Source organism: Ursus americanus, chromosome 3 (assembly GCF_024610735.1).
Source record: "Ursus americanus isolate L20-20 chromosome 3, mUrsAme1.1.p, whole genome shotgun sequence".
Classification (NCBI taxonomy): Eukaryota; Metazoa; Chordata; class Mammalia; order Carnivora; family Ursidae; genus Ursus; species Ursus americanus.
The window spans coordinates 26,183,297-26,207,745 of record NC_142129.1 but is presented as its reverse complement, the minus strand read 5'-3'; the positions used below and the strand labels follow the sequence as shown (position 1 = coordinate 26,207,745).

Sequence of the window (24,449 nt, the reverse complement as noted above, 5' to 3'; positions counted from 1 at the left end):
GGCAAGGTATAAATGGTAATAAAGCTAAACCCAATACTTATGCCTCTGTACTCTGTTTCTTGTCCTATTGTTTCAAAGAGTCAGAAGCTAAAGAAAAAACCACAGGAGCAGAGCTGAAGCAGTGTTTGTTTAAATGTATACTCATAGGATGGGTAGATGAGGATTAATATAGACAACTGTCTTTTTCAGAAGCTATTCATGAGTAAATTGGGGTAGGTATAAACAAAGATTAGATGGGTCTTATGTTACTTTTTAAAAATCATGCTGATTTAAAACAAAACAGAACAAGAACAAAAATAAACACTTCAAAACCTTCTGTGATCTACTCAATGAAACAGGCAGTGAAATGACATAGGAAGAGAACCCAACATGAATGAGTCAAGAGAGTAAGTGAGAGGGAAGCCCACCTTGACAGGGAAGCAGAAATATGCATATGTACAACTGTACCTAAAATATAACAGTAGAAAACAACTTTATATTAATACTAAAATAAGAAATAAATAAAGCATAAACTACATTTAAACTATTGAAAATACTATTTTTCTCTGGAAGTATAAAGAAGTTCAAGAGTAGAGTTGCATGAATATCTAGGCTCGTCAAAAATGGTAAGTTAGATTTAAAGTTCTTAATATAACACACAGTATGCGTATTATCCCACCAGAATGAAATATAAGCTCTTTTTAGGTATGTAGGTGGTGCTAATTTATGATTTCAGGTATTTAAAATACTTACCTTTAGAAGAAATGATGCTCCATCCACTTCTGCTTTGCCCAAGAGCTGACAAGTCAGGTCAAAATACTGCAGTGGCTGAACATCACACAATTTTACTAACGTCGAAGAAGGTGAAATATGAGTAGATGCCCAAACACGTAAAGCTTCTACCATTTTGTGGTCCTCGGCGGTGAAGTTAAAATACTTGCTTGAAGTACGAGGTATGATAGGAGCTCCCAAAGTTCCCTCAAATGTCAAAGCTGCAAAGCCAGAGCTGGTGATACCCTGAGTCTCCTTTTTATAAACTTGGATCTAAGAAAGTTGGGCAAAACAGAAAACAAAACAGCTTATTGATGCAGAACCCCAAAACTCAAGAAATTTGAGAGTTTATAAAGTCTTGCCAGCATAGTTAATAGAGGATATAATTATTTAATATATTTTTACTTAATTAGCATACGAAATTATAAAATCCACTGGGCTGTATATCAAGATCCACAAGCACCATGTAAACTGTATAACACTATGTAATGCTTATTTTTACTTTTCAAAGGTCTAGTGGTCGACTCCCTGATCCTATCAGGCTTGCACTTTTACATTTATTACTTCTCTTACTAACGTATAATTTACAAAAGGAAAAATATACTAAGTGACAATTACTTGTGACCATTACAAGCAAAACTAGAACACTTAAAGTATAACACTTCAAAGTGAGTAAAATGCAGTGAGGCTGATTTCATCAGTCTGACTAAAAGCCAAGATAAGCCACAAAGACTCTGGCTTTCAAATTCGGAACCTCGGCTAACAGATACACATGCATTTACCATGGTTACATCTTCATTAAGCAATCTTTTTGTCCTTATGAAATGCCCCCCCCTTTAATCTCCTGTAATACTCCATCTGATATTGATACAGTGTTTTCATTTTCCTTATGCTTATTGTTTGGTTGGTGTATCTTTTCTACAGTTTTACTTACAATGTGTGTGTGTCTTCATTTCTTGTAGGAAGTGATTATTTGTTCTTGCTTTTTTAGTCTGTTTTTCCTTACAAAAGAAGTGTTTAGTCCATTTACATAAAATTATTGATATGGTTATATTTAAGTCTACTATCTTATTTGTTTTCCTTTTGTATCCCGTTTGCTTTTTAAAAACTGTTTTTCTACTGTTCCTTTCCTGTCTTATTTTGAACTTATTAGTATTGTTTACCTCCTCTGAGCTCTGAAAGAATCCTTATCTCAAAGCCTATTTGGAACTAATAGAGTTCTACTACATAATCCCTACTTTCCATATCATATTCCCCACTTGCCCATATCTCATTTTACACTTTCTACTGAAAGTGTAATAACCTCTGAAGGTTCGTACTAACCTTTTGGTGATTAATTCCACTTAATCATTCTAACAATCCTTTGTGCTATCATTCATATTCTTCTACATATTTTATTAATTCCATCTTCCTAAATGTTACTATTTTTCTTATAAATAGTCATTTATCCTTTACTGAAATTATGGGAAGAAATACAAAACAGCATCTTTCACCATTTATTCACTATTTCCTTTTTGTTTGTTTGTTTTTGGTCATTTCTTAACCATCAAGTTTCTGGTTGGTAGCATTCGTTTTTGTCCTGAACACCATCCTTTAGCATTTACTTGTAGCAAAGATACGATGGCAGTGGATGCTTTCATTTTTGAAAAATATTTTCTCTGGATACAAAATTCCAGGTGATCAATTTTCTATCACCACTTTAAATTTATCATTGCTTTGTTCCTCAAGTGCCATTATTTCTGATAAGAAATCAAAGGTGGCTGGTATTACGGTTTCCTATGTGGAATGTGTTATTTCTCTGCCAGCTCATTTCAAGTTCTTTTTTCAAATCTTTTTCAGTGGTTTCACAGTGATTTCTTCAGGTGTGCTTTTCTTTGTGGTGCCATGCATGGAGTGCACTGAGTTTCTAAAATCTGTAAGTCAATGTTTTCCATCAAATTTGGAAAAATTCTGGTCATTTCTATTCATTTGTATAAGTATTTTTGTCTCTCATATACACGGTTTTCTTGTGCATCTCAAATGACATGTTTCACACTTTGATATCATTCCACAGGTCCTCAAAGCTCTTGTCAATCTTTCATTTATCCTTGTTCTTCAGATTAGATAACTTCTATTGATCTATGTTCAAATAAACATAATATAGCTAATCTATTTAGCCTATCCAGTAAATTTTTCATTAATAAAAATTTATATATATTCACTAAAAGATATGTATTAGACTGTTTATAGCAACATAATACCCTCAAACTGAATGTCCCACAGAATATATAAATTCTGATGCATTCACACACTTACCAATGAAAATGAACAAAGTGAAATTATATGCAGTAATATGGCTGAATCACACAAGCACAAGCCATACATTAAAAAACAAAACGTATAGTCTATTCTCTTTAAAGCAAATAGAACTGAGAGATGTATATCCTACTTCAGTTAAACAACAGCAAGAATAACAACTAAAAACATCAGGAGGGAACAGTACACTGAAACAATAGTGTGTGAGAAATAAGTTATCTTTTGAAGTTGGGATAAATTCGTTATGATGATAATATCTCTATTTCCTTTTTAACTTTACACAAATATTCTCTACTACTCTTCTATTCTCAGGGTAAGGCATAAGAGATCAAGTAAGGTAATTCTCACCAAAACTAAGAACAGAACACACCCAGAATATTCTGTTCATTTATGAGCATCACACTGACCATGAGGGACACAGATAAACTGAAGCATTATAAGAAAAAAGACAACGAAGATAATGAAAGAGCTTCATGGAAACCCATATAACAAGAGGAAAAGATGAAAGGACTGAAATGTTTAAAACCTAAGGGACTGAAAATATTACTTAATTTTTTTTTAAAAATTACATACTATTTAATAGCTTTACCTTCATATTAAAGGTTTCCTTACATTTAATTGTTTGACTGATAGCATAATTTTAAAAGTACCAAAATATCTATTCATGGGGACGCCTGGGTGGCACAGCGGTTAAGCGTCTGCCTTCGGCTCAGGGCGTGATCCCGGCGTTATGGGATCGAGCCCCACATCAGGCTCAGGCTCCTCCACTATGAGCCTGCTTCTTCCTCTCCCACTCCCCTGCCTGTGTTCCCTCTCTCGCTGGCTGTCTCTATCTCTGTCAAATAAATAAACAAAATCTTAAAAAAATATATCTATTCATGTTTTAATACATTTTTCATAAATGAAGATCAACTTACTTTGATTTTATACTTAATATCTCAATGCTTTCACCATACTTGAATTAACACAACAAATGGAAAAATAATATAACCTCTCGATCACTGTATAATTATTTTATAAAAGAGTGAAAAAAATAAAAATAAAAAGCCCTGTTGGCCTAGGGCTTTTTTTTTTTTTTTTTAACCCAGCTCTACATGAAAACCTTTAAAGCATCAATCTACATTCAGAAGTGAGAAGACAGAATGCAACTAGTCTTAATCACGGCATCTAATAAATTTCTTGTGGAAGGAAGGCAGTTTGTCCAAATGAAGAGGTTTCCTAATATTAATTATTTGAAGTCTGGTATTATTTACATTTCTTCTTGTCTCTTGAAATGCTTGATGCTTTGTTCTACCACAGCAACCACACAATTAGGGCTAACTAGTACTAGTGAAAAATACAGAGTTCTCTTCAAACAGATATGAGTTCTGGACAGTACGAATTATACCTTCAGCCTATGAAAGCGAACAATATCTCCATTTTTATAAATTATTGGAAGGGCTTCATAATTTCCACTAAAGAGCAGGCAGGTTAACTTTACATTTGTCTGGTCCACAATTGTTACAACTGAGCAATAATCTGGAAAACACAAAAATATTGTACCTTTTAGTATTTCAAAGCATTTGACAAAATAAGAATACGGTTGAATTCAAAACACCAAACAAACTCTTATCCCTCCTTTTAATTAAGCCTTCTGAGAACAGGATCAAAACACAGAGACAGTTTCTTGGCTCTCAAAATGCATTGCCAAATTATACTGCAAGAGTGTTCCACAAAAATTAATTTTAGAAAGTTTAGTAAAACAAAAATAAAATTCTTAATTAATATAAATTACCTGGAGGGGCGGTTAACTTTTGTATTACTTCAAAGTTTAGAAATTATGAAGCAGATAAACCTATTCAAATAAAATATAATTTATAAAATAAACAATTAAAATTAGGGTGGAAACAAAGCCTAGAATATATTTGAAGCAAATGTGATGAAGAGTCAATATACTGCATAAAGATTCTATGAAAACTGCTTATGAAACCCAGGACTTCACAGTGACTATAAAATTCAAAGGAACAAACAGTTCATAGAAAATTATATTAACAACAAAGTCAAAAGAAAAAAATGAGGATTTGCTACTTTCATAAAGAAGATTACATATTAGAACACGAAACATATACACTTTAAATTTAATAGTTGGGTTGCTATGAAAATGAAAACTTCAAATACTGGTGGTAGTAAAAACTGTAATAGATGTTGCCTTTTGATATGCATATTTCAGGAAGTTACACACTGAGAAAATGTGCTGACTTCCAGTCCTACCCATTACCCTAGTAATTACAATATCAAGATAGAAAAGAATAAACCCAGAACAGTGAAAGAAGAGAGGAGAGGGGAGTGGAGTAGCAGGGGAGAAGACAGCAATATGTTTCAGGAAGACAGGAAAACAAAGGGTTAGGGATAAAATGAACAGGGGAGACAATCCAGAAGATAGTATAAAGTGGCTACAATAAAGATGGGAGTCACTGGGATAAGGGTGGCAGTGAAACGTAGAGCCAAAATCAAGGTTAATTAAAAGTTTACACACAGAACAACTGTTTCAATAACCACCCATCCTGACCTCTACTGCCAGAAAAATGATTTCAGATTGGGAGGCAGAGTATTTAAACCAACCACTTCCAGGAACACAGGCTGTTTTCCAAGGACATTTCACTGATTAACCAGGAAGTGCTAAGGCTTCCAGTGTGGGGGTTACCACCCAGAATAAATCCCTCTGCATTATCACAATAGGGGGCCTACAGCCAGATGGGCACTCTCTTTCCACCCACACTACAGTGACATTGTCAATCAACATGCCATATGAAAATTCTATTTGTCTCTCAGATTTCCCATTGAAGGAGGAGATCAAATAGGAAAAGAAAGGACAAAGCTGGAGGTACCACAATCTCAGGCTTCGAGATGTACTACAAAGCTGTAGTAATCCAAAAAGTATGGAAAAACAAAGTACTTATACACAAAGCAAACAAGATGAGTGTCTATCACCTAAAATAAATCATACCTACATTTTAAAATGTAAAGACAGTCAACAATTACCAGATATAGAGCAAAAATAGAAGGAAGGAAGGAAGGAAGGTAGGAAGGATGGAAAGAAGGAAGGATAACGGAAAGTGTTGGGGAGAGAAAGAGGTGGAGCAGAAGAGAGCAGGAGTGGAAGGATAGGGGAAAAGGAATAGGAGGGGAAAAGGAGGAAAGGAGGGGAGGAGAGAGTGAAGGTAGGAGGGAGGAAAAGAAATCTGATTCCATGAGGAGGGGAAATAATTTTAGAGAACATTAAAAAAACTTAAAAATAAAATCAAAACCTCAGTAAGTATCTTTAAAGAGTAAATAATATTACATTCTCTTTTCTTAATACATTGGTAGGATCCACTGGAACCAAATTTGTATTCTGAGTTTCCCTTTTCAGTAGCTCTGTTTGTGAGGAGTACTGTTTCCTGACATTTTTTTTCTCTTAGCAGTCTTACAAAATATCAAAGATCAATTTTACTTATTTTTAACAGAATGACATATTCTTTTTTTTGCAATTATCATATGGCTCTATTGTACCCTTCTATAAACCTAAGATGCACTATGTATATATATATATATATATATATATATATATATATATATATATATATACACACACACACACAAGAGAGTAGCAGTCTTGGCTGCACACACAATTGCATCTACACTCCGGCCTTTTCTTAAAAACCAACAGAAAGAGGGACACATACGCCACTTGCAATGCACACATTCCTTCTCCAGGCCCTTCCTCCTCCTCATTCCCCCAGAAGTATCTGTGTCAGGTTCAGAGTTGGGGTAGAAATGGACTGCCGAGAGACAAAAGCAACCGCGGGGGATGCCCAAAGAGCATCACAACAGTGTGTGTGTGCCAAGTGTATAAGTGCACGCTCAGAATTCTGAGTGGGTAAATGGGACGGCTCCATGTGCTGTACAGCTCTACATGTGTAGAAGAGGGCACTCCCCGGCCGCATCAGGGCTTCACTGACAAGCCTGAAATCGCCACACTTGCAAGTGGTCATATAAGTGACTCTATGTGGATGAACATGGCATCTCCTTAAATGGAGCATATTTGTGCACCACTGATCTGAGCTATCATATCAATGCTAAGTCCCTGTTCCTTACTCTTTTTCTCTTGGCTTATAATTTTCTCTTTTGAAAGTATCACCCACAACTTTTAGCAAGTTTAAGCCAAAGAGACTCATCATGAGTTCAAATCCTTTAATATAATAAGATTTTACTAACCAAGAAAGAAGGAAACAAAAATTCAGATTCAAGAAAATCAGTGGCATTAAAAAAAACAAAACAAAACAAAAACCTGTCCATGGGTGCCTGGGTGCGTCATACTCCTGATTTTGGCTCAGATCGTGATCTTGGGGTCCTGAGATTGAGCCCCGGTCAGGATCCGTGCTCAGCAGGTCATATGCTTGGGATACTCTCCCTCTCCCTCTGTGCCCCCCCCCCCCGGACCCCTGCACACAGATGCAGGCGCTCTCTCTCTCAAATAAATAAAATCTTTAAAAATCTGTCCAATAACTTGCTCTCAATAACAAAAACAAATAACAATCTAAATGAAATATTAAATACTTTTCAGGTTCTTTCAATTAGTATGGTTCATGACTAGAAACCAAGCTACCCATTTTAACAAATACTAACGAGGCAAACTGCTAAATGTTTTATTTTACTGCTTCAAGGAAGTGACGTGTCTTACCAAATAAATAATCCATTAAAAATGGCTACATAAAATAATAAAAATACTTACTTTCCCCATGCCTCATTTTAACTCACTCCCAAATAGAGGAAAAATAACTTGTGAAATTACAACAACTTACAAGTTCATATTTTAACAATAAAGTTACAAAACTGAAAGATAATATAGTCCATTTTCTTGACAGCTAACACCAGCAGGAAAGATAGGAAAAGTAGAAAGAGCTTTCACAAATCAGTATTCTCACCTTACCTACCAAAATGGTACATTTAGGTGCTAATGTAATATAAAAATAAATATAAATTACTTAAACTGTATTTTAAAATATTAAAATATATATTTAAACTTGATAAAGTCTTGACTTTAATGTTTTAGTCAGACTTCATATGTAAACTACTGACAAAGTATTCACTTTAACTCTTAAATTCATGTAACTTGATATAAAACTGGAAAAGATAACAAATGATAAATTAAGTCCCATATTCTGCAATCTTGAGTAATTCACCTAATTTCATCAGCATGATTAAGTGTAAATTGCCTTGGAGTTTTATAAGGGAAAGCTGGTAATTCATCTAATCAAAGAAGCATGCATGTATAAATTATACAATTCACAAAAAAATTTCTCCATGAAAGTTGTTTCACCTCGTTTTTATCTACTATAGCACTGTTTATAAATCAATCAGTATTTCAGCAAGTTTCCATTTGTATAAAAGTTTATTACTGAAACACACAGGTAAAAAATATGAAAGCAAATCATTGAATCAAGACAATATTATATACTACAATCTTACTAATTTTATAAGGAAATTTAACTACTTATAGTAGCATTCGCTTTATTATGCTGGTGTGAAATTACATAAATTTCCCCTCATGTTTTAATTATGTTGAAAAAGGTAATGAAAGGAAGGAAAGAGAAGAAAGCATATATATATGCATATATATATATACGCTTATATATAACATATATATGTTATATATGTATATATATGTATATGTGTGTGTGTGTGTGTGTGTGTATATATATATATATATATGCATATATACAGATCAAACACAGATTAGAGGGCTGTCTGCATGGCTCAGTTAAATGTCCGACATGATTTCGGCTCTGGTCATGATCTCATGGGTCCTGAGACTGAGCCCCGCGTCTAGCTCCATGCTCAGAGGGGAGTCTGCTTAAGATTTCTCCCTCTGACCCTCCCTGCACTTGCGCTCATTCTCTCTAAAATAAATAAATAAATAAATCTAAAAAAAAAAACAAAACAAAACCCACAGAATAGATAGACAAGTATGTAGGTTGATATTCTTTGAGTTCATAAATGTTATTCTGGAATTATGTCTGGAGTTTTACATTTTACTCCGTGTACTGAGCAACCACCATAGATGTTACTGCTAGGTATAAGGATTTATAGTATACTTAGCAATGATCTCTATCTTCACAGAGCTTGTACTGAAAATAAGAAAGACAAAACAATTAGAATATTTTTTTAAATAACTATAAAAACATACTGATATTCGGCAATAAAAATGAATACACGCTACAACATGAATGAACCTCAAAATTGTTATGTTAAGTGAAAGAAGCCAGAAGCAAAGACCACATGCTGTATGAGTCTATCTATATGAAGTTTACAGAAGGGGATAGAGACAGAAAGCAAGTTAGTATGAATACTGCAGATGCATGCAACATATTCCTGCAAGTCTTAAAAAATACTAAAATGATAAATGAAGAACTAAAATACTGAGTTTAACAATAAGACTGTATTATTATATCTCCAAAAAGATCATGTGGAGATTGTAGCAAATACTCCAATGATTAAAAACTGGACATCTGAATAGTCCTCCTCTTAATTAAGGAGAACTATCACAGGGACACATATTGGGAGAAGAAAATTCATCTCAGGCTGTCTGTTAAGTGTTGCTCCATAGATCTTTATATACAGGTATATATATTATACATGACTTATACATCACATTTAACAAATGATTTTGAAACAAGTGAGCTGCGAACAAAAAGATCATTTCACACTACATACAGTACAAAATTCCAGGCAATATATGCAATACCCGTTTTTAAAAATTTAAAAGAATTTTAAGAAAATACGGACTAATATTTTTCAGATCTTGTAATGAATGGGTAAGCCTTTCTAAAAAAAATTATGACTCCAAATGTATGTTAAACATTTGTATTTCAAAGACCATCTATCTATATGTAGCACTAAAACTAAAATGCTGGGAAAAGCATCTTAACACGACAAAAAAAAAAAAAAAAGATTAATATCATCAATACATAAGAAGCCTCCAGAAATTGCTGGAAAAAAGACAACCAAACTGAAAAAGAGGCTATATTTTGATTTTCTCAATCATGATGTGTAAAGTGGAGGAAAATTAGTAAACTGAAATAGGAGAACTTAAAAATGCAGATGGAAATCAAAGCAATTTGTAACTTGAAAGTAATTTTTGTGAACCTAAATATTACTAGAATCCATTTGACCTGGGAAGTAATGTAGTAAAGCATTCCATTGATAGCCGCTTAAAACATTTTTTTCTGTAGTAATTCTGAGTACATCATCTTTCAAAGACCAACTGCCAACTATATTATAGTTCTATCATATAAATAAGGTTACTGATTACATATATATTAAAAAATCAGTTTTACCATATACAGAAACGATAAATTAAGTAAAAAAAATACTTTTATGGTCTAGAATATAAACAAAGTATACACCATGAAGTATCATAAGTCTTTAATAATGATCCCTGAAAAAGCCTGCTACAAGAGCGTAATATTATGTATCAATATTCTGCAGACATTCCATTGCTTAAAATTATATTTAAGTCAACTTCTTCAGCAGTTAGCTTTTGAAACTGAAAAGTTCACATTTTCATTATAAAAGTCTGACAACTGTTGTTGCAATTCCAAAGGCTAGAATGTTGGCCTCTTCTTCCTCATCTATCAACATCCAATTTATCCTCAAAAGTTTAGCTCAAATGCAGTCTCTCTTAGAAGGCTTTCCCCTGTTAGCATTAATCTCCCCATTCTCACTCCCAAAGCACTCTGCTTGTTTCTTTAGTTATAGCATACAAATGTGACTAGCCAGTTGATTAAATTTAGGTCTTCCTCATCTCCCTCATGATCAACTCTCTGAGAGTCTATCACTTTATCACTATGGACAACAACTAAGTCCAGTACAATGCTATACAAGACTGGCAAAGAAATCATTTAACTGAATGAATAAAAGCATGTAACCTAAGTTTTAAGAAAGAATGAGGAAACAGTATTGATTTTTATGATCCATTAATGCAATTCAAATTATAAACTAATGAAACATAAGGGTAATTTTCTGAATTACCAGGTTAATAATTTCTTAGAGGGAAAGGTCATAAAAGACAGAGTCAGTCCTATGATATGAATTGAAAGCCAGATGGAGACCTCAAGCTTCATTACAATCATTCCTGAATATAAGCAAGCAAGCAATACAAAAGTTCAGTGACAGGGGAAGAAAGATCTTTCTCCACCTTCATTTTCCAAGTGGAAACCATCTTCTTACTGGTGTGGGCAAAACAGCAGGAAATAGTTATGAAGAGAGGCTTAGTTCACCTTTCCAAAGCCTTAAAGAAGTAAGTAATGACTAAACATCCCCCGTAGATGCCTTCCAATCCTGAAAGATAGCCAAGCGCTTGTGAAGTCTCACCTCACTCAACTAGACATAATTCTTTAGCTCTTGGGAAACGGAAAACTCTATACCTGCCCAATCCACAACCTCCATCCTTTAGAATAGGTAAATCCATTGTTCAGCTTTAATAAATAAACTCAAAGGGACGGTATGTTTTACAATGAAGAATCTATCTTACATAGCCAACAATAAGTGGAAAAATAAAAGTGGAGTCTTATAAATTGAGGAAAGACTAAAAACAAAGTGAAATCATAAACAATTATAATCATACTATTGTAATTATTAAATGTCTTAAACATTCCTTAAGGGTAGAAACAGTGACATGTATCTTTGCATTTCCCAAGTCTAGAATAATATCTGGCATATAAAAAGTACTTGATAAATGCTTTTGAGTAAATGAGCAAATAAGTGAATGAAAAAACAAAACTATGTTTATTTTAAAAACCATACATTAAACCAAAATTGTATGTGTGGTTTTGATATTGGCTGAATATTTAAATAACATATGAACATACCATAGATTAGTAGTTTGCAATCTGGGGTTCACAGGAGGGGGGTGTGAACTTTTGATATGGTATGTTTAAGTCTTTGGGCATGCATGTGCATTTCTGTGGGGCAACCATAGCCGTCATCACATTTTCATATGGGTAAAGGACTCCTAAAGGGTTAAAACTTCCAAAGATGTACACAATTCCAGACTTCAAGCTGTATTACCAAGCTGTAATCATTAAGACCATATGGTACTAGCACTAAAACAGACACACAAATCAATGGAACAGAATAGAGAACTCAGAAATGGACCCTCAACTCTATAGTCAACTAATCTCTGACAAAGCAGGAAAGAATATCCAATGGAAAAAATTCAGTCTTTTCAACAAATGGTGTTGGGAAAATTGGACAGCCACATGCAGAAGAATGAAACTGGATCACTTTCTTACACCAGACACAAAAATACATTCAAAATGGATGAAAGACCTAAATGTGAGACATGAATCCATCAAAATCCTAGAGGAGAACACAGGAAGCAACCTCTTTGACCTAGGCCACAGCAACTTCTTACTAGACATGTCTCTGGAGGCAAGGGAAACAAGAGCAAAACAAAAGAAAACAAAAACAAAACTGAACTACTGGGACACTTCATCAAGATGAAACCTTCTGCACAGCAAAGGAAACAATCAACAAAACTAAAAGGCAACCTATGGAATGGGAGAAGATATTTGCAAATGACATATCTGATAAAGGGCTAGTATCCAAAATCTATAAAGAACTTCTCAAACTCCACACCAAAAGCCAAAAAATCCGGTCAAGAAATGGCAGAATCTGGGCAACTAATCTTTGATAAAGCAGGAAAAAACATCCGGTGGAAAAAAGACAGTCTCTTCAATAAATGGTGCTGGGAAAATTGGACAGCTACATGCAAAAGAATGAAACTTGACCACTATCTCACACCATACACAAAGATAAACTCCAAATGGATGAAAGACCTCGATGTGAGACAGGAATCCATCAAAATCCTAGAGGAGAACATAGGCAGCAACCTCTACGACATCGGCCAAAGCAACCTTTTTCATGACACATCTCCAAAGGCAAGAGAAACAAAAGATAAAATGAACTTATGGGACTTTATCAAGATAAAAAGCTTCTGCACAGCCAAGGAAACAGTCAAAAAAACTAAGAGGCAGCCCACGGAATGGGAGAATATATTTTCAAATGATGCTACAGATAAAAGACTGGTATCCAAGATCTACAAAGAACTTCTCAAACTCAATACACGAGAAACAAATAAATCAAAAAATGGGCAGAAGATATGAACAGACACTTTTCCAATGATGACATACAAATGGCTAACAGACACATGAAAAAATGTTCAAAATCATTAGCCATCAGGGAAATTCAAATCAAAACCACACTAAGATACCACCTTACGCCAGTTAGAATGGCAAAAATTTACAAGGCAAGAAACAACAATTGTTGGAGAGGATGTGGAGAAAGGGGATCCTACATTGCTGGTGGGAATGCAAGTTGGTACAGCCACTCTGGAAAACAGTGTGGAGGTCCCTTAAAAAGTTAAAAATTGAGCTACCCTATGACTCAGCCATTGCACTACTGGGTGTTTACCCCAAAGATACAGACGTAGTGAAGAGAAGGGCCATATGCACCCCAATGTTCATAGCAGCATTGTCCACAATAGCCAAATCATGGAAGGAACCGAGATGCCCTTCAACAGATGACTGGATTAAGAAGCTGTGGTCCATATATACAATGGAATATTACTCAGCTATCAGAAAGAACGAGTTCTCAACATTTGCTGCAACATGGACGGCACTGGAGGAGATAATGCTAAGTGAAATAAATCAAGCAGAGAAAGACAATTATCATATGATTTCTCTCATCTATGGAACATAAGAACTAGGAAGATCGGTAGGGGAAGAAAGGGATAAAGAAAGAGGGGGGTAATCAGAAGGGGGAATGAAGCACGAGAGACTATGGACTATGAGAAACAAACTGAGGGCTTCAGAGGGGAGGGGGGTGGAGAATGGGATAGACTGGTGATGGGTAGTAAGGAGGGCACGTATTGCATGGTGCACTGGGTGTTACACGCAACTAATGAATCATCGAACTTTATATCAGAAACCAGGGATGTACTGTATGGTGACTAACATAATAAAAAAACATTAAAATTTAAAAAAAATTTAAAAAAAAAGAAATGGGCAGAAGACATGAACAAACATTTCTCCAAAAAAGACATACAGATGGCTAACAGACACATGAAAAAAATGCCCAATATCACTCATTATCAGGGAAATACAAATCAAAACCACCATGAGATACCACCTACCACCAGTCAGGGGGGCTAAAATTAACAAATCAAGAAACAACATAAGTTGGCAATGATGCAGAGAAAGGGGAACCCTCTTACACTGCTGGTGGGAATGCAAGCTGGTGCAGCAACTCTGGAAAACAGTATGGAAGTTCCTCAAAAAGTTGAAAATAGAGCTACCCTACAACCTAGAAATTGCACTACTAGATATGTATCCAAAGGATACAAAAATAGTGATTTGAAGGGGCACATGCACCCTGATGTTTATAGCAGCATGAGCAATAACTAAATTATGGAAAGAACCCAAATGTCCATCAACTGATGAATGGAGAAAGAAGCAGTATGCATATGCATACACACACACACACACAAATGGAATACTGCTCAGCCACCAAAAAGAATGAAATCTTGCCATTTGCAAAAATGTGGATGGAGCTAGAGTATATTATGCTAAGCAAAATAAGCCAGAGAAAGACAAATACCATATGAGTTCACATTTGTGGAATTTAGGAAACAAACCAGATGAACATAGAGGAAGGAAGGGGAAAAAAAGAAAAAATAGAAAAGAAAAAGAAAAATAGATAAGGAGGCAAACCATAAAAGACTCTTAACTATAGAGAACAAACTGAGGGTTTGTTCTGGAAGGGAGGAGCGTGAAAAGATGGGGTAATTGGATGATGCGCATTAAGGAAGGTACTTGATGTAATGAGCATTGGGTGTTAAATGCAACCGACGAAGCACTAAATTCTACCCCTGAGACTAATAATACATACTATATGTTAACTAACTTGAATTTATATAAAATCTAAAAACCAAAACCAAAACCAAAAAACTTCCAAATGCATTATCAATTTTAAAATATAAAAAAATATAATTCAATATACATGTAATTTTACATCATACTAGATGCTTTAATCTCTCTTTGATGAATCAGAAGTGTCTTGGATCTTATGGAACACCAATGAGTTATGAATTATTCAGTAATTAATAAATTCTTTTTAATGTGGAATATGGAGTTTGTTACACTTTAAAAAATTAAAAGACACTACATATCATTTAATATGCAACCAATATTACTCATACAAAACAATCAAACAATAATGCTACATGACATTAATGTATGTACGCCAAATCATTCTCCTAAGTGAAAATATTTTTACACAGCCAAAAATAGCGTTCTAGAGTTAGCTGGGATGTTCTACAGACAGGAAAAGAAAAACTTCTAGGGCCCTATATCCTAGCACCCTATCCAAAGAACTAAAAGAAAACAAAATAGATGGGGTCTCTCAAAAGTCCAATGTTTTGGATACTGCTCTAAGAAATTTGATTAGAATGCTCAGTTTGTGGCTAAAACAGGTATCCTTTTATAAGATAATGAACAGCAAAAGAAAAAAACTGCTTCTTGAAACACTGTAACATCTAAAACTGTTCAAGTTTAATCAAACTGCTTTCCAAAAACGGAGAATTTTAACAGGAGGCAGGTATGAAAATCAAATAATTTTGGAACGTAACACATTCCTAAGGTAAGCAAGGGAGCCACAGACAATGCACCACGTTATGTGGCACAAAAAGGATGAGAACTGTAGGATCCCAGAGTTTGAGGAAAGGGAAAAAAAGGGGGGAGTAGAGGTGGACAGTCAAAAAATGATGTAAGTATTTTGGCTATCCTCTCCCTTCCTCTGGACTCAAATATTAGAAAAGTAAGCACCAACGGGGTTCCCTCTACTCCTCGCATTTACTCATAGAGTGAGCAGGCATTATGATATTAATAACAAGCAAGCACGAGCCACATACTAGTAAGTCTGGAAGTGTTTTATGGCCTGCTTACATTTATCTTATTTAGCAAGAACAGACAATAAGAACACAGTAAATGTGTCTCAAGTTCAAAAAAATTGTAGGCTATTTCTTAAAATCTGAGACAAAGCTAATATTAAACTTCTTCACAGGTATTAACTAAAAAAATATGATCAATGTTATCTGTGTAAGGCAAAAAACTTACATACTTAACTCTGTCTAGACAGCTCTCTGAAGCAAAAGTAAATGTGAAGCTTTCAAAGATAATTGCTATCAAATCTCAAAATCCTAAGGCAGCAATGATCTTGGGGTATTAGGCACCCCTGATGAATCATTATCAAAATCAATTTTGATGATACAACGATCTTTTACTAAATATTGTTTCTATAACCTTTGAGAAATTCTCGGTTTTCATGATGAATCTTAGCACAACTGAATAAGAATGTATCTATCTATTGTCTTTTTAACAACAGGAGTGATAGACTTCTATAGTAAAAAACTACATCTTCTCCAAAGCTTGGGAAATAAACATTTGCTACCAGAAACAAGACAGCAGCATGCTATAGGTCATATGTAATCACTATTAGTATGAAGAGGAAAGTCTACAAGAAAAATTTTAGTCAAGAAGTACAAATGCTAGAGTGTACCAAATAGCTTCAGTGGCACTGAATTTAACATTTATAAAATAAATTTCAGTGAAAAATTCTAGCTAATGATATAGAACAGAATAAACTTCTTTCCATTTACCTAAATTTGAGCTGCATAAAGGTAAATTTCCTCCACATAACTAGTTATGTACATCTGGATATAATATTTAAGATTGTGCTCCCATATTTGCAAAGTAATATTGCCTTATGTAATACAAAAAAGGCACAGCTGTGGATTGTTCTGTACATTTATTCTGGTACATCTCAGTGGTAATACTAATGAAGTTGATCCTTCCTTCAACATGAAAAGTGCTATTTGTCTGACTCTCCTACAGCATATTGAAGGATGAGTTCTATCAGTAGAAATAAAAAAGTATAAGTAAAGTTACATAATAGATAATTTTAAAACTTTACCATCTTGTCAGCAGTAAAGACATCTCACTATTATTTTAAAATATACTTTAGAGTTTCAATGAATATGTTGTGATAAAATTGATGACATTCATTTTAATTTAGTATCTCACAAGAAATAGAGAAATATATTATCATTGTAATAACAGATGGTTTACTACTACTCATGAATTTTTTTATTAAGGGACTGGATCCAACTAAACATATCTGATAGAGATATAAAATACATATGAATGCATAATAAAAATTATAGTTCCCCAAGGCTTTCATTATATACACATGATTTAATAACACTGTCAGAAGAAAACATGATTACGCTGTCTAGTAACAACTTAAAATTAATACTGAGTCATCAATGTTTTAAAAACAGCTATCATTTTATCCTATACTACTATCATTTGTTATTTTTTAATACATTTGCTGATTAATTTAGTAAAAACTTTCAGTGACAAGAATTAGCAATGTATAAAGTACGAAAAGTTTTAAAATTCTGTCTTCTACCAAGTCAGATGGAAATAATTGGCAGTAATGTAGCTTATTCCTAAATTCAGCAGGCTAGTCAGAGCCACCAGATAACACTCACAACTGGAAGAGGATCATAGTGAACACACCTTTATAGCAAATTTACAGAATGTTAAGATTCAGGGGGCAATAAACCTGATGATGCAAATGAACCAGCAAGATGAAAGTATGCAAGTGTGTGTTGAACAGTATGATAGCGTGGAGAATGTAGACTGTGGGAAGAAGTGAAGTCAAATGAAAATATTTGAGAAATAAACACTTATATAGTAACTTCTCTGCTTCACCATTACTGTTTAACATTCCCTTTCTGCTAAAACAGAAATCACCAGAGTTTTCAAGAAAACATCCCTCTGCAGCCTTCAGACTTAGTTACCACCTATTTCAAATTTCTCTGGATTTCAGTCTTCACGCAGTCACTTTCAGAGTAAGTCTCTACATTCTGCATTAACAAAATCTTCTGACCACATGAAAATAAGATGCTCCTCTCACCCCCCCCCAACTAAAGAGAACACTTCAAGTTCACTCCACAATAATAAAATTTACGTATGTATAATTTAATAAAATATTTTTTAAAATATAAACTCTATGAGAACATCTTTGTGTTTCTAGCAGGAGCCACGGCAGCTGGCAAGCAGTGGATAAAGACAGTATTTCATCAACAATACCGTTTTGCATTTTTAAGATCTCTAAAATATGGCTACATCTTAAAATTCACAGTGAAGCATAACTTAATTTGCAGAGCTTTTCTTGATGACACAAACATAATGGTGCCTTTTATAAACTCTGTTTCAGGTTAGATTAAATAGATCAATAACTGTTAAATTTAGTTGAACTGAATTAAACCAAGGTAAGGGTGTATGGTTCCACTCAAAGCAACAAGGAATTCTGATTATTACATCAATGTAATCTTGTACCTCTTGCCACCCTTCAGCAATTCTTTGTTGCTTTGAGTGGAACCATGCTCTAAGACAGTCTGTATATTTGTATGTGAGAGAGCAATACAAAAATGAGAGGAATTACAAGTGATTGAAAAGTTTGAAAAATAAAAATATGTGTTTGTATTTCCTTTAGGAGAGCGCATGTAGCATAGCCAAGGAAAAACTACTGGAATTCTGGTGGAGGCTGCTGGGAAAAGTTTCTTTATACATAAGAAAGCGACCTAAGTAAAGGTGGTTTTTTCCATATTCTGGATTTTGTGGTGTCTAGGTATAACTTCTGGAACTCCTGCAGCCATCTGTAACCATAAGAGTAGAGTGGAGAAATGGAAGAGAACTTAGATTCTTGAAGATACTGTTGAGTCATTAAATTAACCAATCCTGGAGTCTACCCTGCATTTGAACTTCCTTCATTTGGGATAATAAATTATTCTAAGTCAAAAAAAAAAAAAAAAAAGGTAAGGGTGTATGGTCGGTTTACTATATTAACTCTCAGAAAACTGAAATTCATGTTTTTTGATTCTTTCCTATGTCAGTCTGTTTAAAAGCTCAAATTATTATATAAAATTAGTAGGTTACACCTCAATTATCTTTAAAAACAACCAAAATACTATGCCTTTTGACTGAGGTGTCTAATTTTTTTATATTTGAAATAATTATTGATAGGAAAGGACTTACTACTGCCATTGTGCTGTTTTCTGTCTTTTAGCACTTTTGTCCTCCTTCATATTTCATTTAATTTTTTTTTTTTTTTTTTTTTTTATGTAGTGACACTCTGATTCCTTTCTCATTTCCTTTTATGTATCTTCTGTAGGTATTTTCTTTGTGGTTACCATGGAGTTTACATAAGACATCCTATTTTAAGCTGATAAATACTATATATAAAAACTACACTTCTACTCCTTACATACTTTGTTATTAATGTTATAATTTGTATCTTTTCATACTGTGTATTCATTAACATATTCACAGGTAGTTATTTTTTATACTTTGGTCTTTTTAAGTTCTACACCGGAATTAAAAGTGATTTATATACCACCATTACAGCACTAAAACATTCTATATTTGTCTATATATTTACCTTTCCTAGCCTATTTCATACTTTCATATGCTGTCATGTTGCAGTTTAGCATCCTTTTCCTAATTTAGTCTTCAGAATCTGAAGACCATACTTATTTTATAAATGACAATGGCCAAAAAATGTGTATCCGTGTTGTTTGGCAATTATAAATCAGAACTGAGGGGTAAACCTGGGTGGCTCTGTCAGTTACATGACTGACTCTGGATTTCAGCTCAGGTCATGATCCCAAGGTCCTGGGATACAGCCCCATGTTGGGCTCTGTGCTCAGCGGGGAGTCTGCTTGAGGATTCTCTCTCTCCACAACCCATCCCCCCACTCACATGCAAACATGCACACACACATGTTCCCTTTCTCTCAAATAAATAAATAAATCTTTTTAAAAATTAAATAAATAAATCAGAATTGAGCTTCTAAGACTTAATGGTATTGAAGGAGCTATGTTCTAAAACCAATAAGGCAGTTACAGCCCATTAAAATCTTTATCAATTTTAATACCTACCAGTTCCTTTGCTTAGATATGGAGGCTTAAAGAACTTCACAACACCATAGACGTTGACAATTGTACCACCCTTAAGCTGATTCAGGGGTGTATATATATAATGTGTTGCTGGAACCTAAGAAAGAGAAGACAGTAAATATATCAATACTTATGATTAAATTTTTAAATTAACAACCAAATTGCATTTTTTTCTTTTGAAGTGTCTAAAAGAGACTATAGCCTGAAAAAAAAAAGGGAAATACACAGCTTATAAAGGTTACTATACAAACCAACCAGTTTTTCTTAAAAAGAATTCTGGTTATAAATTATGTAATTTGTACACAATTCTAAGAAATGCAATTTAAGAGATTTTGGTTCTGAATTTTAACTTTAACTTAAATATCATTTCAAAACTTGTGGTATATATTTCTTTTTTTCCCCCTATGTTACTATAAAGATTTTACTTAGGCCTAAAAAGCCAGGTTTTGATGGTAAATGGCATAAATACATTAAAAATGGTAAAAATAGAAAAGAAAAATTATCTGAAGTAATTGTACATAAATTTGGAAAGAAAGGGGAAAGTGATTTACAAGGACATGTCTGCAAATTAGTCAAACAATCCTTAAAAGGGTTCACATGTCTGGCCCTATCACCCATCCAAACCACCCACAACTGGAAATAAGGTTACTATCTACCACACTATGAGCTACGATTTTAAAAATCAAATCAAAATGAGTTAATTGGCTTTTTCAAGGAAGCTGATCCTTTAGTTCAAATGTAAGAAAGTCAGGGCTTAGAAATCTCATCAAACCTTGATATAAAAAAAGTTGTAGTTCATAAATGATGTTAGAAAAATAGTGGTCAGCATATGGGACAGAAAAGAAAGATATGTGCTCAGCTGACAACTAGATCCAAGATATTAAAGTTATCTCCCTAATGTATAGATGAATGGGGCAGTCCAGCACAGCTCAACGACACTAATCATCAGGGTCATCCATGTAATGTACTTGTTAATTCATGAACAACAAACAACCTCTTGATTATAATTTGACTCTCCACGTAAATAAGCCAGTGTATATGTGCACAGCATCTACGTTATAGTCTAACAATCAGAATACCAGGGCTCTCTGAAAAGACATTTTTGCCAGTTTCATAGGCTCTTTCCTTTACTTCTTCCTTATACACAGGTTCATGGATGTATCAAATATTTGAAGCTGAGCAAGCTAAAACAATTTTGAGAAAAATTCATGCTTTTAAAAAAGTATATCAAAGCTTTTATCGGTTACAGTTCCTTTAAATAACAAATCTGAATTATATTTCCATATAGTATTATTCAGAAGTTAAAATCCATATCCCATAGTCACTGTTAACTAAAACGAAGTCCCTGGACTCTGTCCATTAGAAACAAAAGGTTTAAGAACATAGGCAAGGTAAACTTTATATTAAACTTCATCATATATATTACCTTTTTTCCAGTTTCACTCAGCTATATGTAGCTCACCTATAAAAATGGGAACCTTCCTATTGCTATAACAAAATTTTATAAAATACTGAAAAAAAGATTAAAAAATGAAAAATACATCACAAGTATAATAAACTTCTTAAAATTAAATAATTTGTCAAATCACAATTCAGCAAATGAAAATGTTATAAATATAACTGATGAAGAAACAAAAGTATTTGCCTGAGGTTTACTAGTACTACTCCCAGTATCTTCACACAATAAAACTTTCTTCCCTTTTAATTTTGTAGCTTATACAAAATATCAGCAGATATTCTAAATAATAGAACAACCAGGTATTAATTACTAGGTAAATATATAATTCAAATTTAATGTTATTAGATATCAAAAAGGTAGAGATTTTGTTTTCCCATTGTATTACTATTTTAAGATTAGACTATAAAGTGGATCTCAGATATATATACACACATACATGTGTGTATCTTTGTGGGGGGGGTGTGTGCATATTTTAAATTAAATTGAATATCATCTTACCAAAGACATTGATTCTGCAGAAAAATCTCTTACAGATTTAACATAAACCTGAAAACAAAAAAGAGGATTACTTGTATACAAACAACTTCCAATGTGATTACAGACCTTTAATTGCACCAAAGCTATACATTTAACTGTACAATATTCAAATTCACTAGAATGGCATAAAATTATGGCTTACAAATTAAGACTGACATGTGCAAAGTTGTATAAATTTCAGTCTAATCCACTAATTTCAGTATCACAGGACCACTCTTAGCCCATATGATGGCCTTTCAGATACCACAGAAAAACAGGCAGACGGTGGCCTGCAAGCACAGGGCTTGGCCCAACTCTACTTCTCTGACAGCCTTGACCAAACTGGTGGTCTCTGTGTGCGCACATGCATGCACACACAGGGCTGTGGGAGGAGGGGTGAAAAGGGAGGCAGAGAATGAACATCTCTGTAAAGAATAAAATAGAAGGAAATCAGTTTTACCTAAAGAAGGGCCCTTGATCAATTTAAAGTGAAATCAAGTAGACCATCAAAAGAGGCCAATGGCAGAAGTGCAAAGAATGAGATCAGGTCTAGAGTACCTACAAAGTTTTTAAAATTCCGTTAATAAATAATTATTTTTAAGGGATCTTTCTTTTCTACCTGCAGTTATTCTAAACATTAGGCCAAAAGAATTTTTGCTTTAAATGTAAAATATTTAATTAAAATAATTTAATCAGACTAGTTTATCTGCAGATTTATAGAAATACTGCTCCTATTCTACCCTGCAAGCTCATTAAAACCACATATGATTGGACTAAAAGTTACACGCTTACATAAACAGTTGATTTGAAGTCCTCAAATGCCTTCAAAAGTAAGCAATGTTTACCATCTCTGCTTGTAGATGAAGATGCTGACAAGACAGTAAATCCAGCTACTGCAATGGTGTCCTACGTAGGAAAAAACGGTTTTAAATCATCAAAGTATCTGTAACTCTAATGTCATATAAATTCTTATTTTTATTATTATTTAAAACAGGAGTAATTTTTATAAAATGGAAAACTGGTTAGCCAAATTTGTTTAATGCTTCCTGAATATAAGATCCAGACTACTATTTCCTCTAAAAGGGCATCAACAATGTAGCCCTAGACAAGTATAAGTCTCACTTCATGGACCAGGAAAACACTAACTAAACCACTCAAAAATTTTTATTTATTTAGTGGGAGTTCAAAAATCAATATTAATCTCAATTTATATGAGTAAGTTTGCAGAAATAAACAATGAAGAGATAACAGATGATCCAACCGTATTAAGAATGAAATTTAAATGAAACTAAATGTCAGAGTTGAGAGACTACATTGAGAAAGACATCCCGTTAGTATAAAAACTCGATACTGTCACAAAGCTAATACATGTGCATATAAATCCAGGGTATGAGACATAAATAAGAAATTTCCATTTCCATACTAATAAGAAAAAATATTCTCTTTCTACTTGGGTTTATAATAGTAGTAAGAAGCCAGTCCCCCTTTATTCTTGTTTTTCTCATTCTTTGGTTAAATCTCCTTTTCTCATTTTCCAAATACTGGACCAGACACATTCAGCAAATATGCACTACACATATATAATATATAATATGTAATAATATATACTACATATATGAAATTATTATCCTAGTCTTCTAATTTTAACACCAAAATCTTAAGATACATAAAAATTCCTGGGCTATAGGCAGCTTCCTTCAATAACCTTAATTTCTACCAAATGGAAGTCTGCACTATTGACTTTTGCTTTGCTCATACAAGGAAGGGTCTGGGGTCAATCACCAGGATTCTCTATTCAGATCCATTAAACAAGGCTGTGAACATCTTGAAGGCACAGGTCATGTCTTATTCTGCTCTGTATTTACAAGGCTTGGCACAAAGTAGGCCCTCCATTAACATACTGTGAATCAAAACATGGATCTTATATTGCCTTTCTAAAATCTCTAGCCCTATTCAGAAATTTTAGCTCTCCAACTTTCTACATTTTTTTCTTTATGTGAGACTGTGAGCATAATTGTGTCTGTGCTGATATTGCTAAATAACCACAACTCTTCACAGATAAACAGGAGAAAATCTTACTTTTCACTGAATATTCTCTATGTTTTTAGGCAGATTGATTGATTGATTGATTGACTTATAAAGATTTTATTTATTTGTCAGAGAGAGAGCACACAAGCAGGGGGAGCGGCAGGCAGGAGAAGCAGTCTCCCCGCTGAGCAAGGAGCCTAATGCGGGATTGGATCCCAGGACCTTGGGATCATGACCTGAGTTGAAAGCAGATGCTTAACCAACTGAGCAACCCGGGCGTCCCTAGGCAGTTTTAAA

General features: G+C 33.9%; 1 protein-coding gene across 7 annotated transcripts in view; it reads right to left on the bottom strand.

Annotated features, from left to right (window-relative positions):
* The window catches only part of POT1 (protection of telomeres 1), a 79,597-nt gene that overhangs the window by 29,414 nt on the left and 25,734 nt on the right, over positions 1–24,449 (bottom strand). For 6 of the 7 annotated variants that reach the window (XR_006778635.2, XM_045792723.2, XM_045792725.2 and 3 more), the window contains exons 5-9: positions 22,917–23,030; positions 22,107–22,154; positions 20,132–20,246; positions 4,433–4,563; positions 733–1,023 (exon numbers count right to left, since the gene is read on the bottom strand). Coding sequence is in view for 6 of the 7 variants with exons in the window: in XM_045792723.2 (XP_045648679.1) it covers positions 733–1,023; positions 4,433–4,563; positions 20,132–20,246; positions 22,107–22,154; positions 22,917–23,030 (699 nt within the window). In the remaining variant the exon portion in view is untranslated. Of the gene's footprint in view, positions 1–732; positions 1,024–4,432; positions 4,564–20,131; positions 20,247–22,106; positions 22,155–22,916; positions 23,031–24,449 lie in introns of those variants that run through there. The other variant, XM_045792728.2, reaches the window with a different exon arrangement.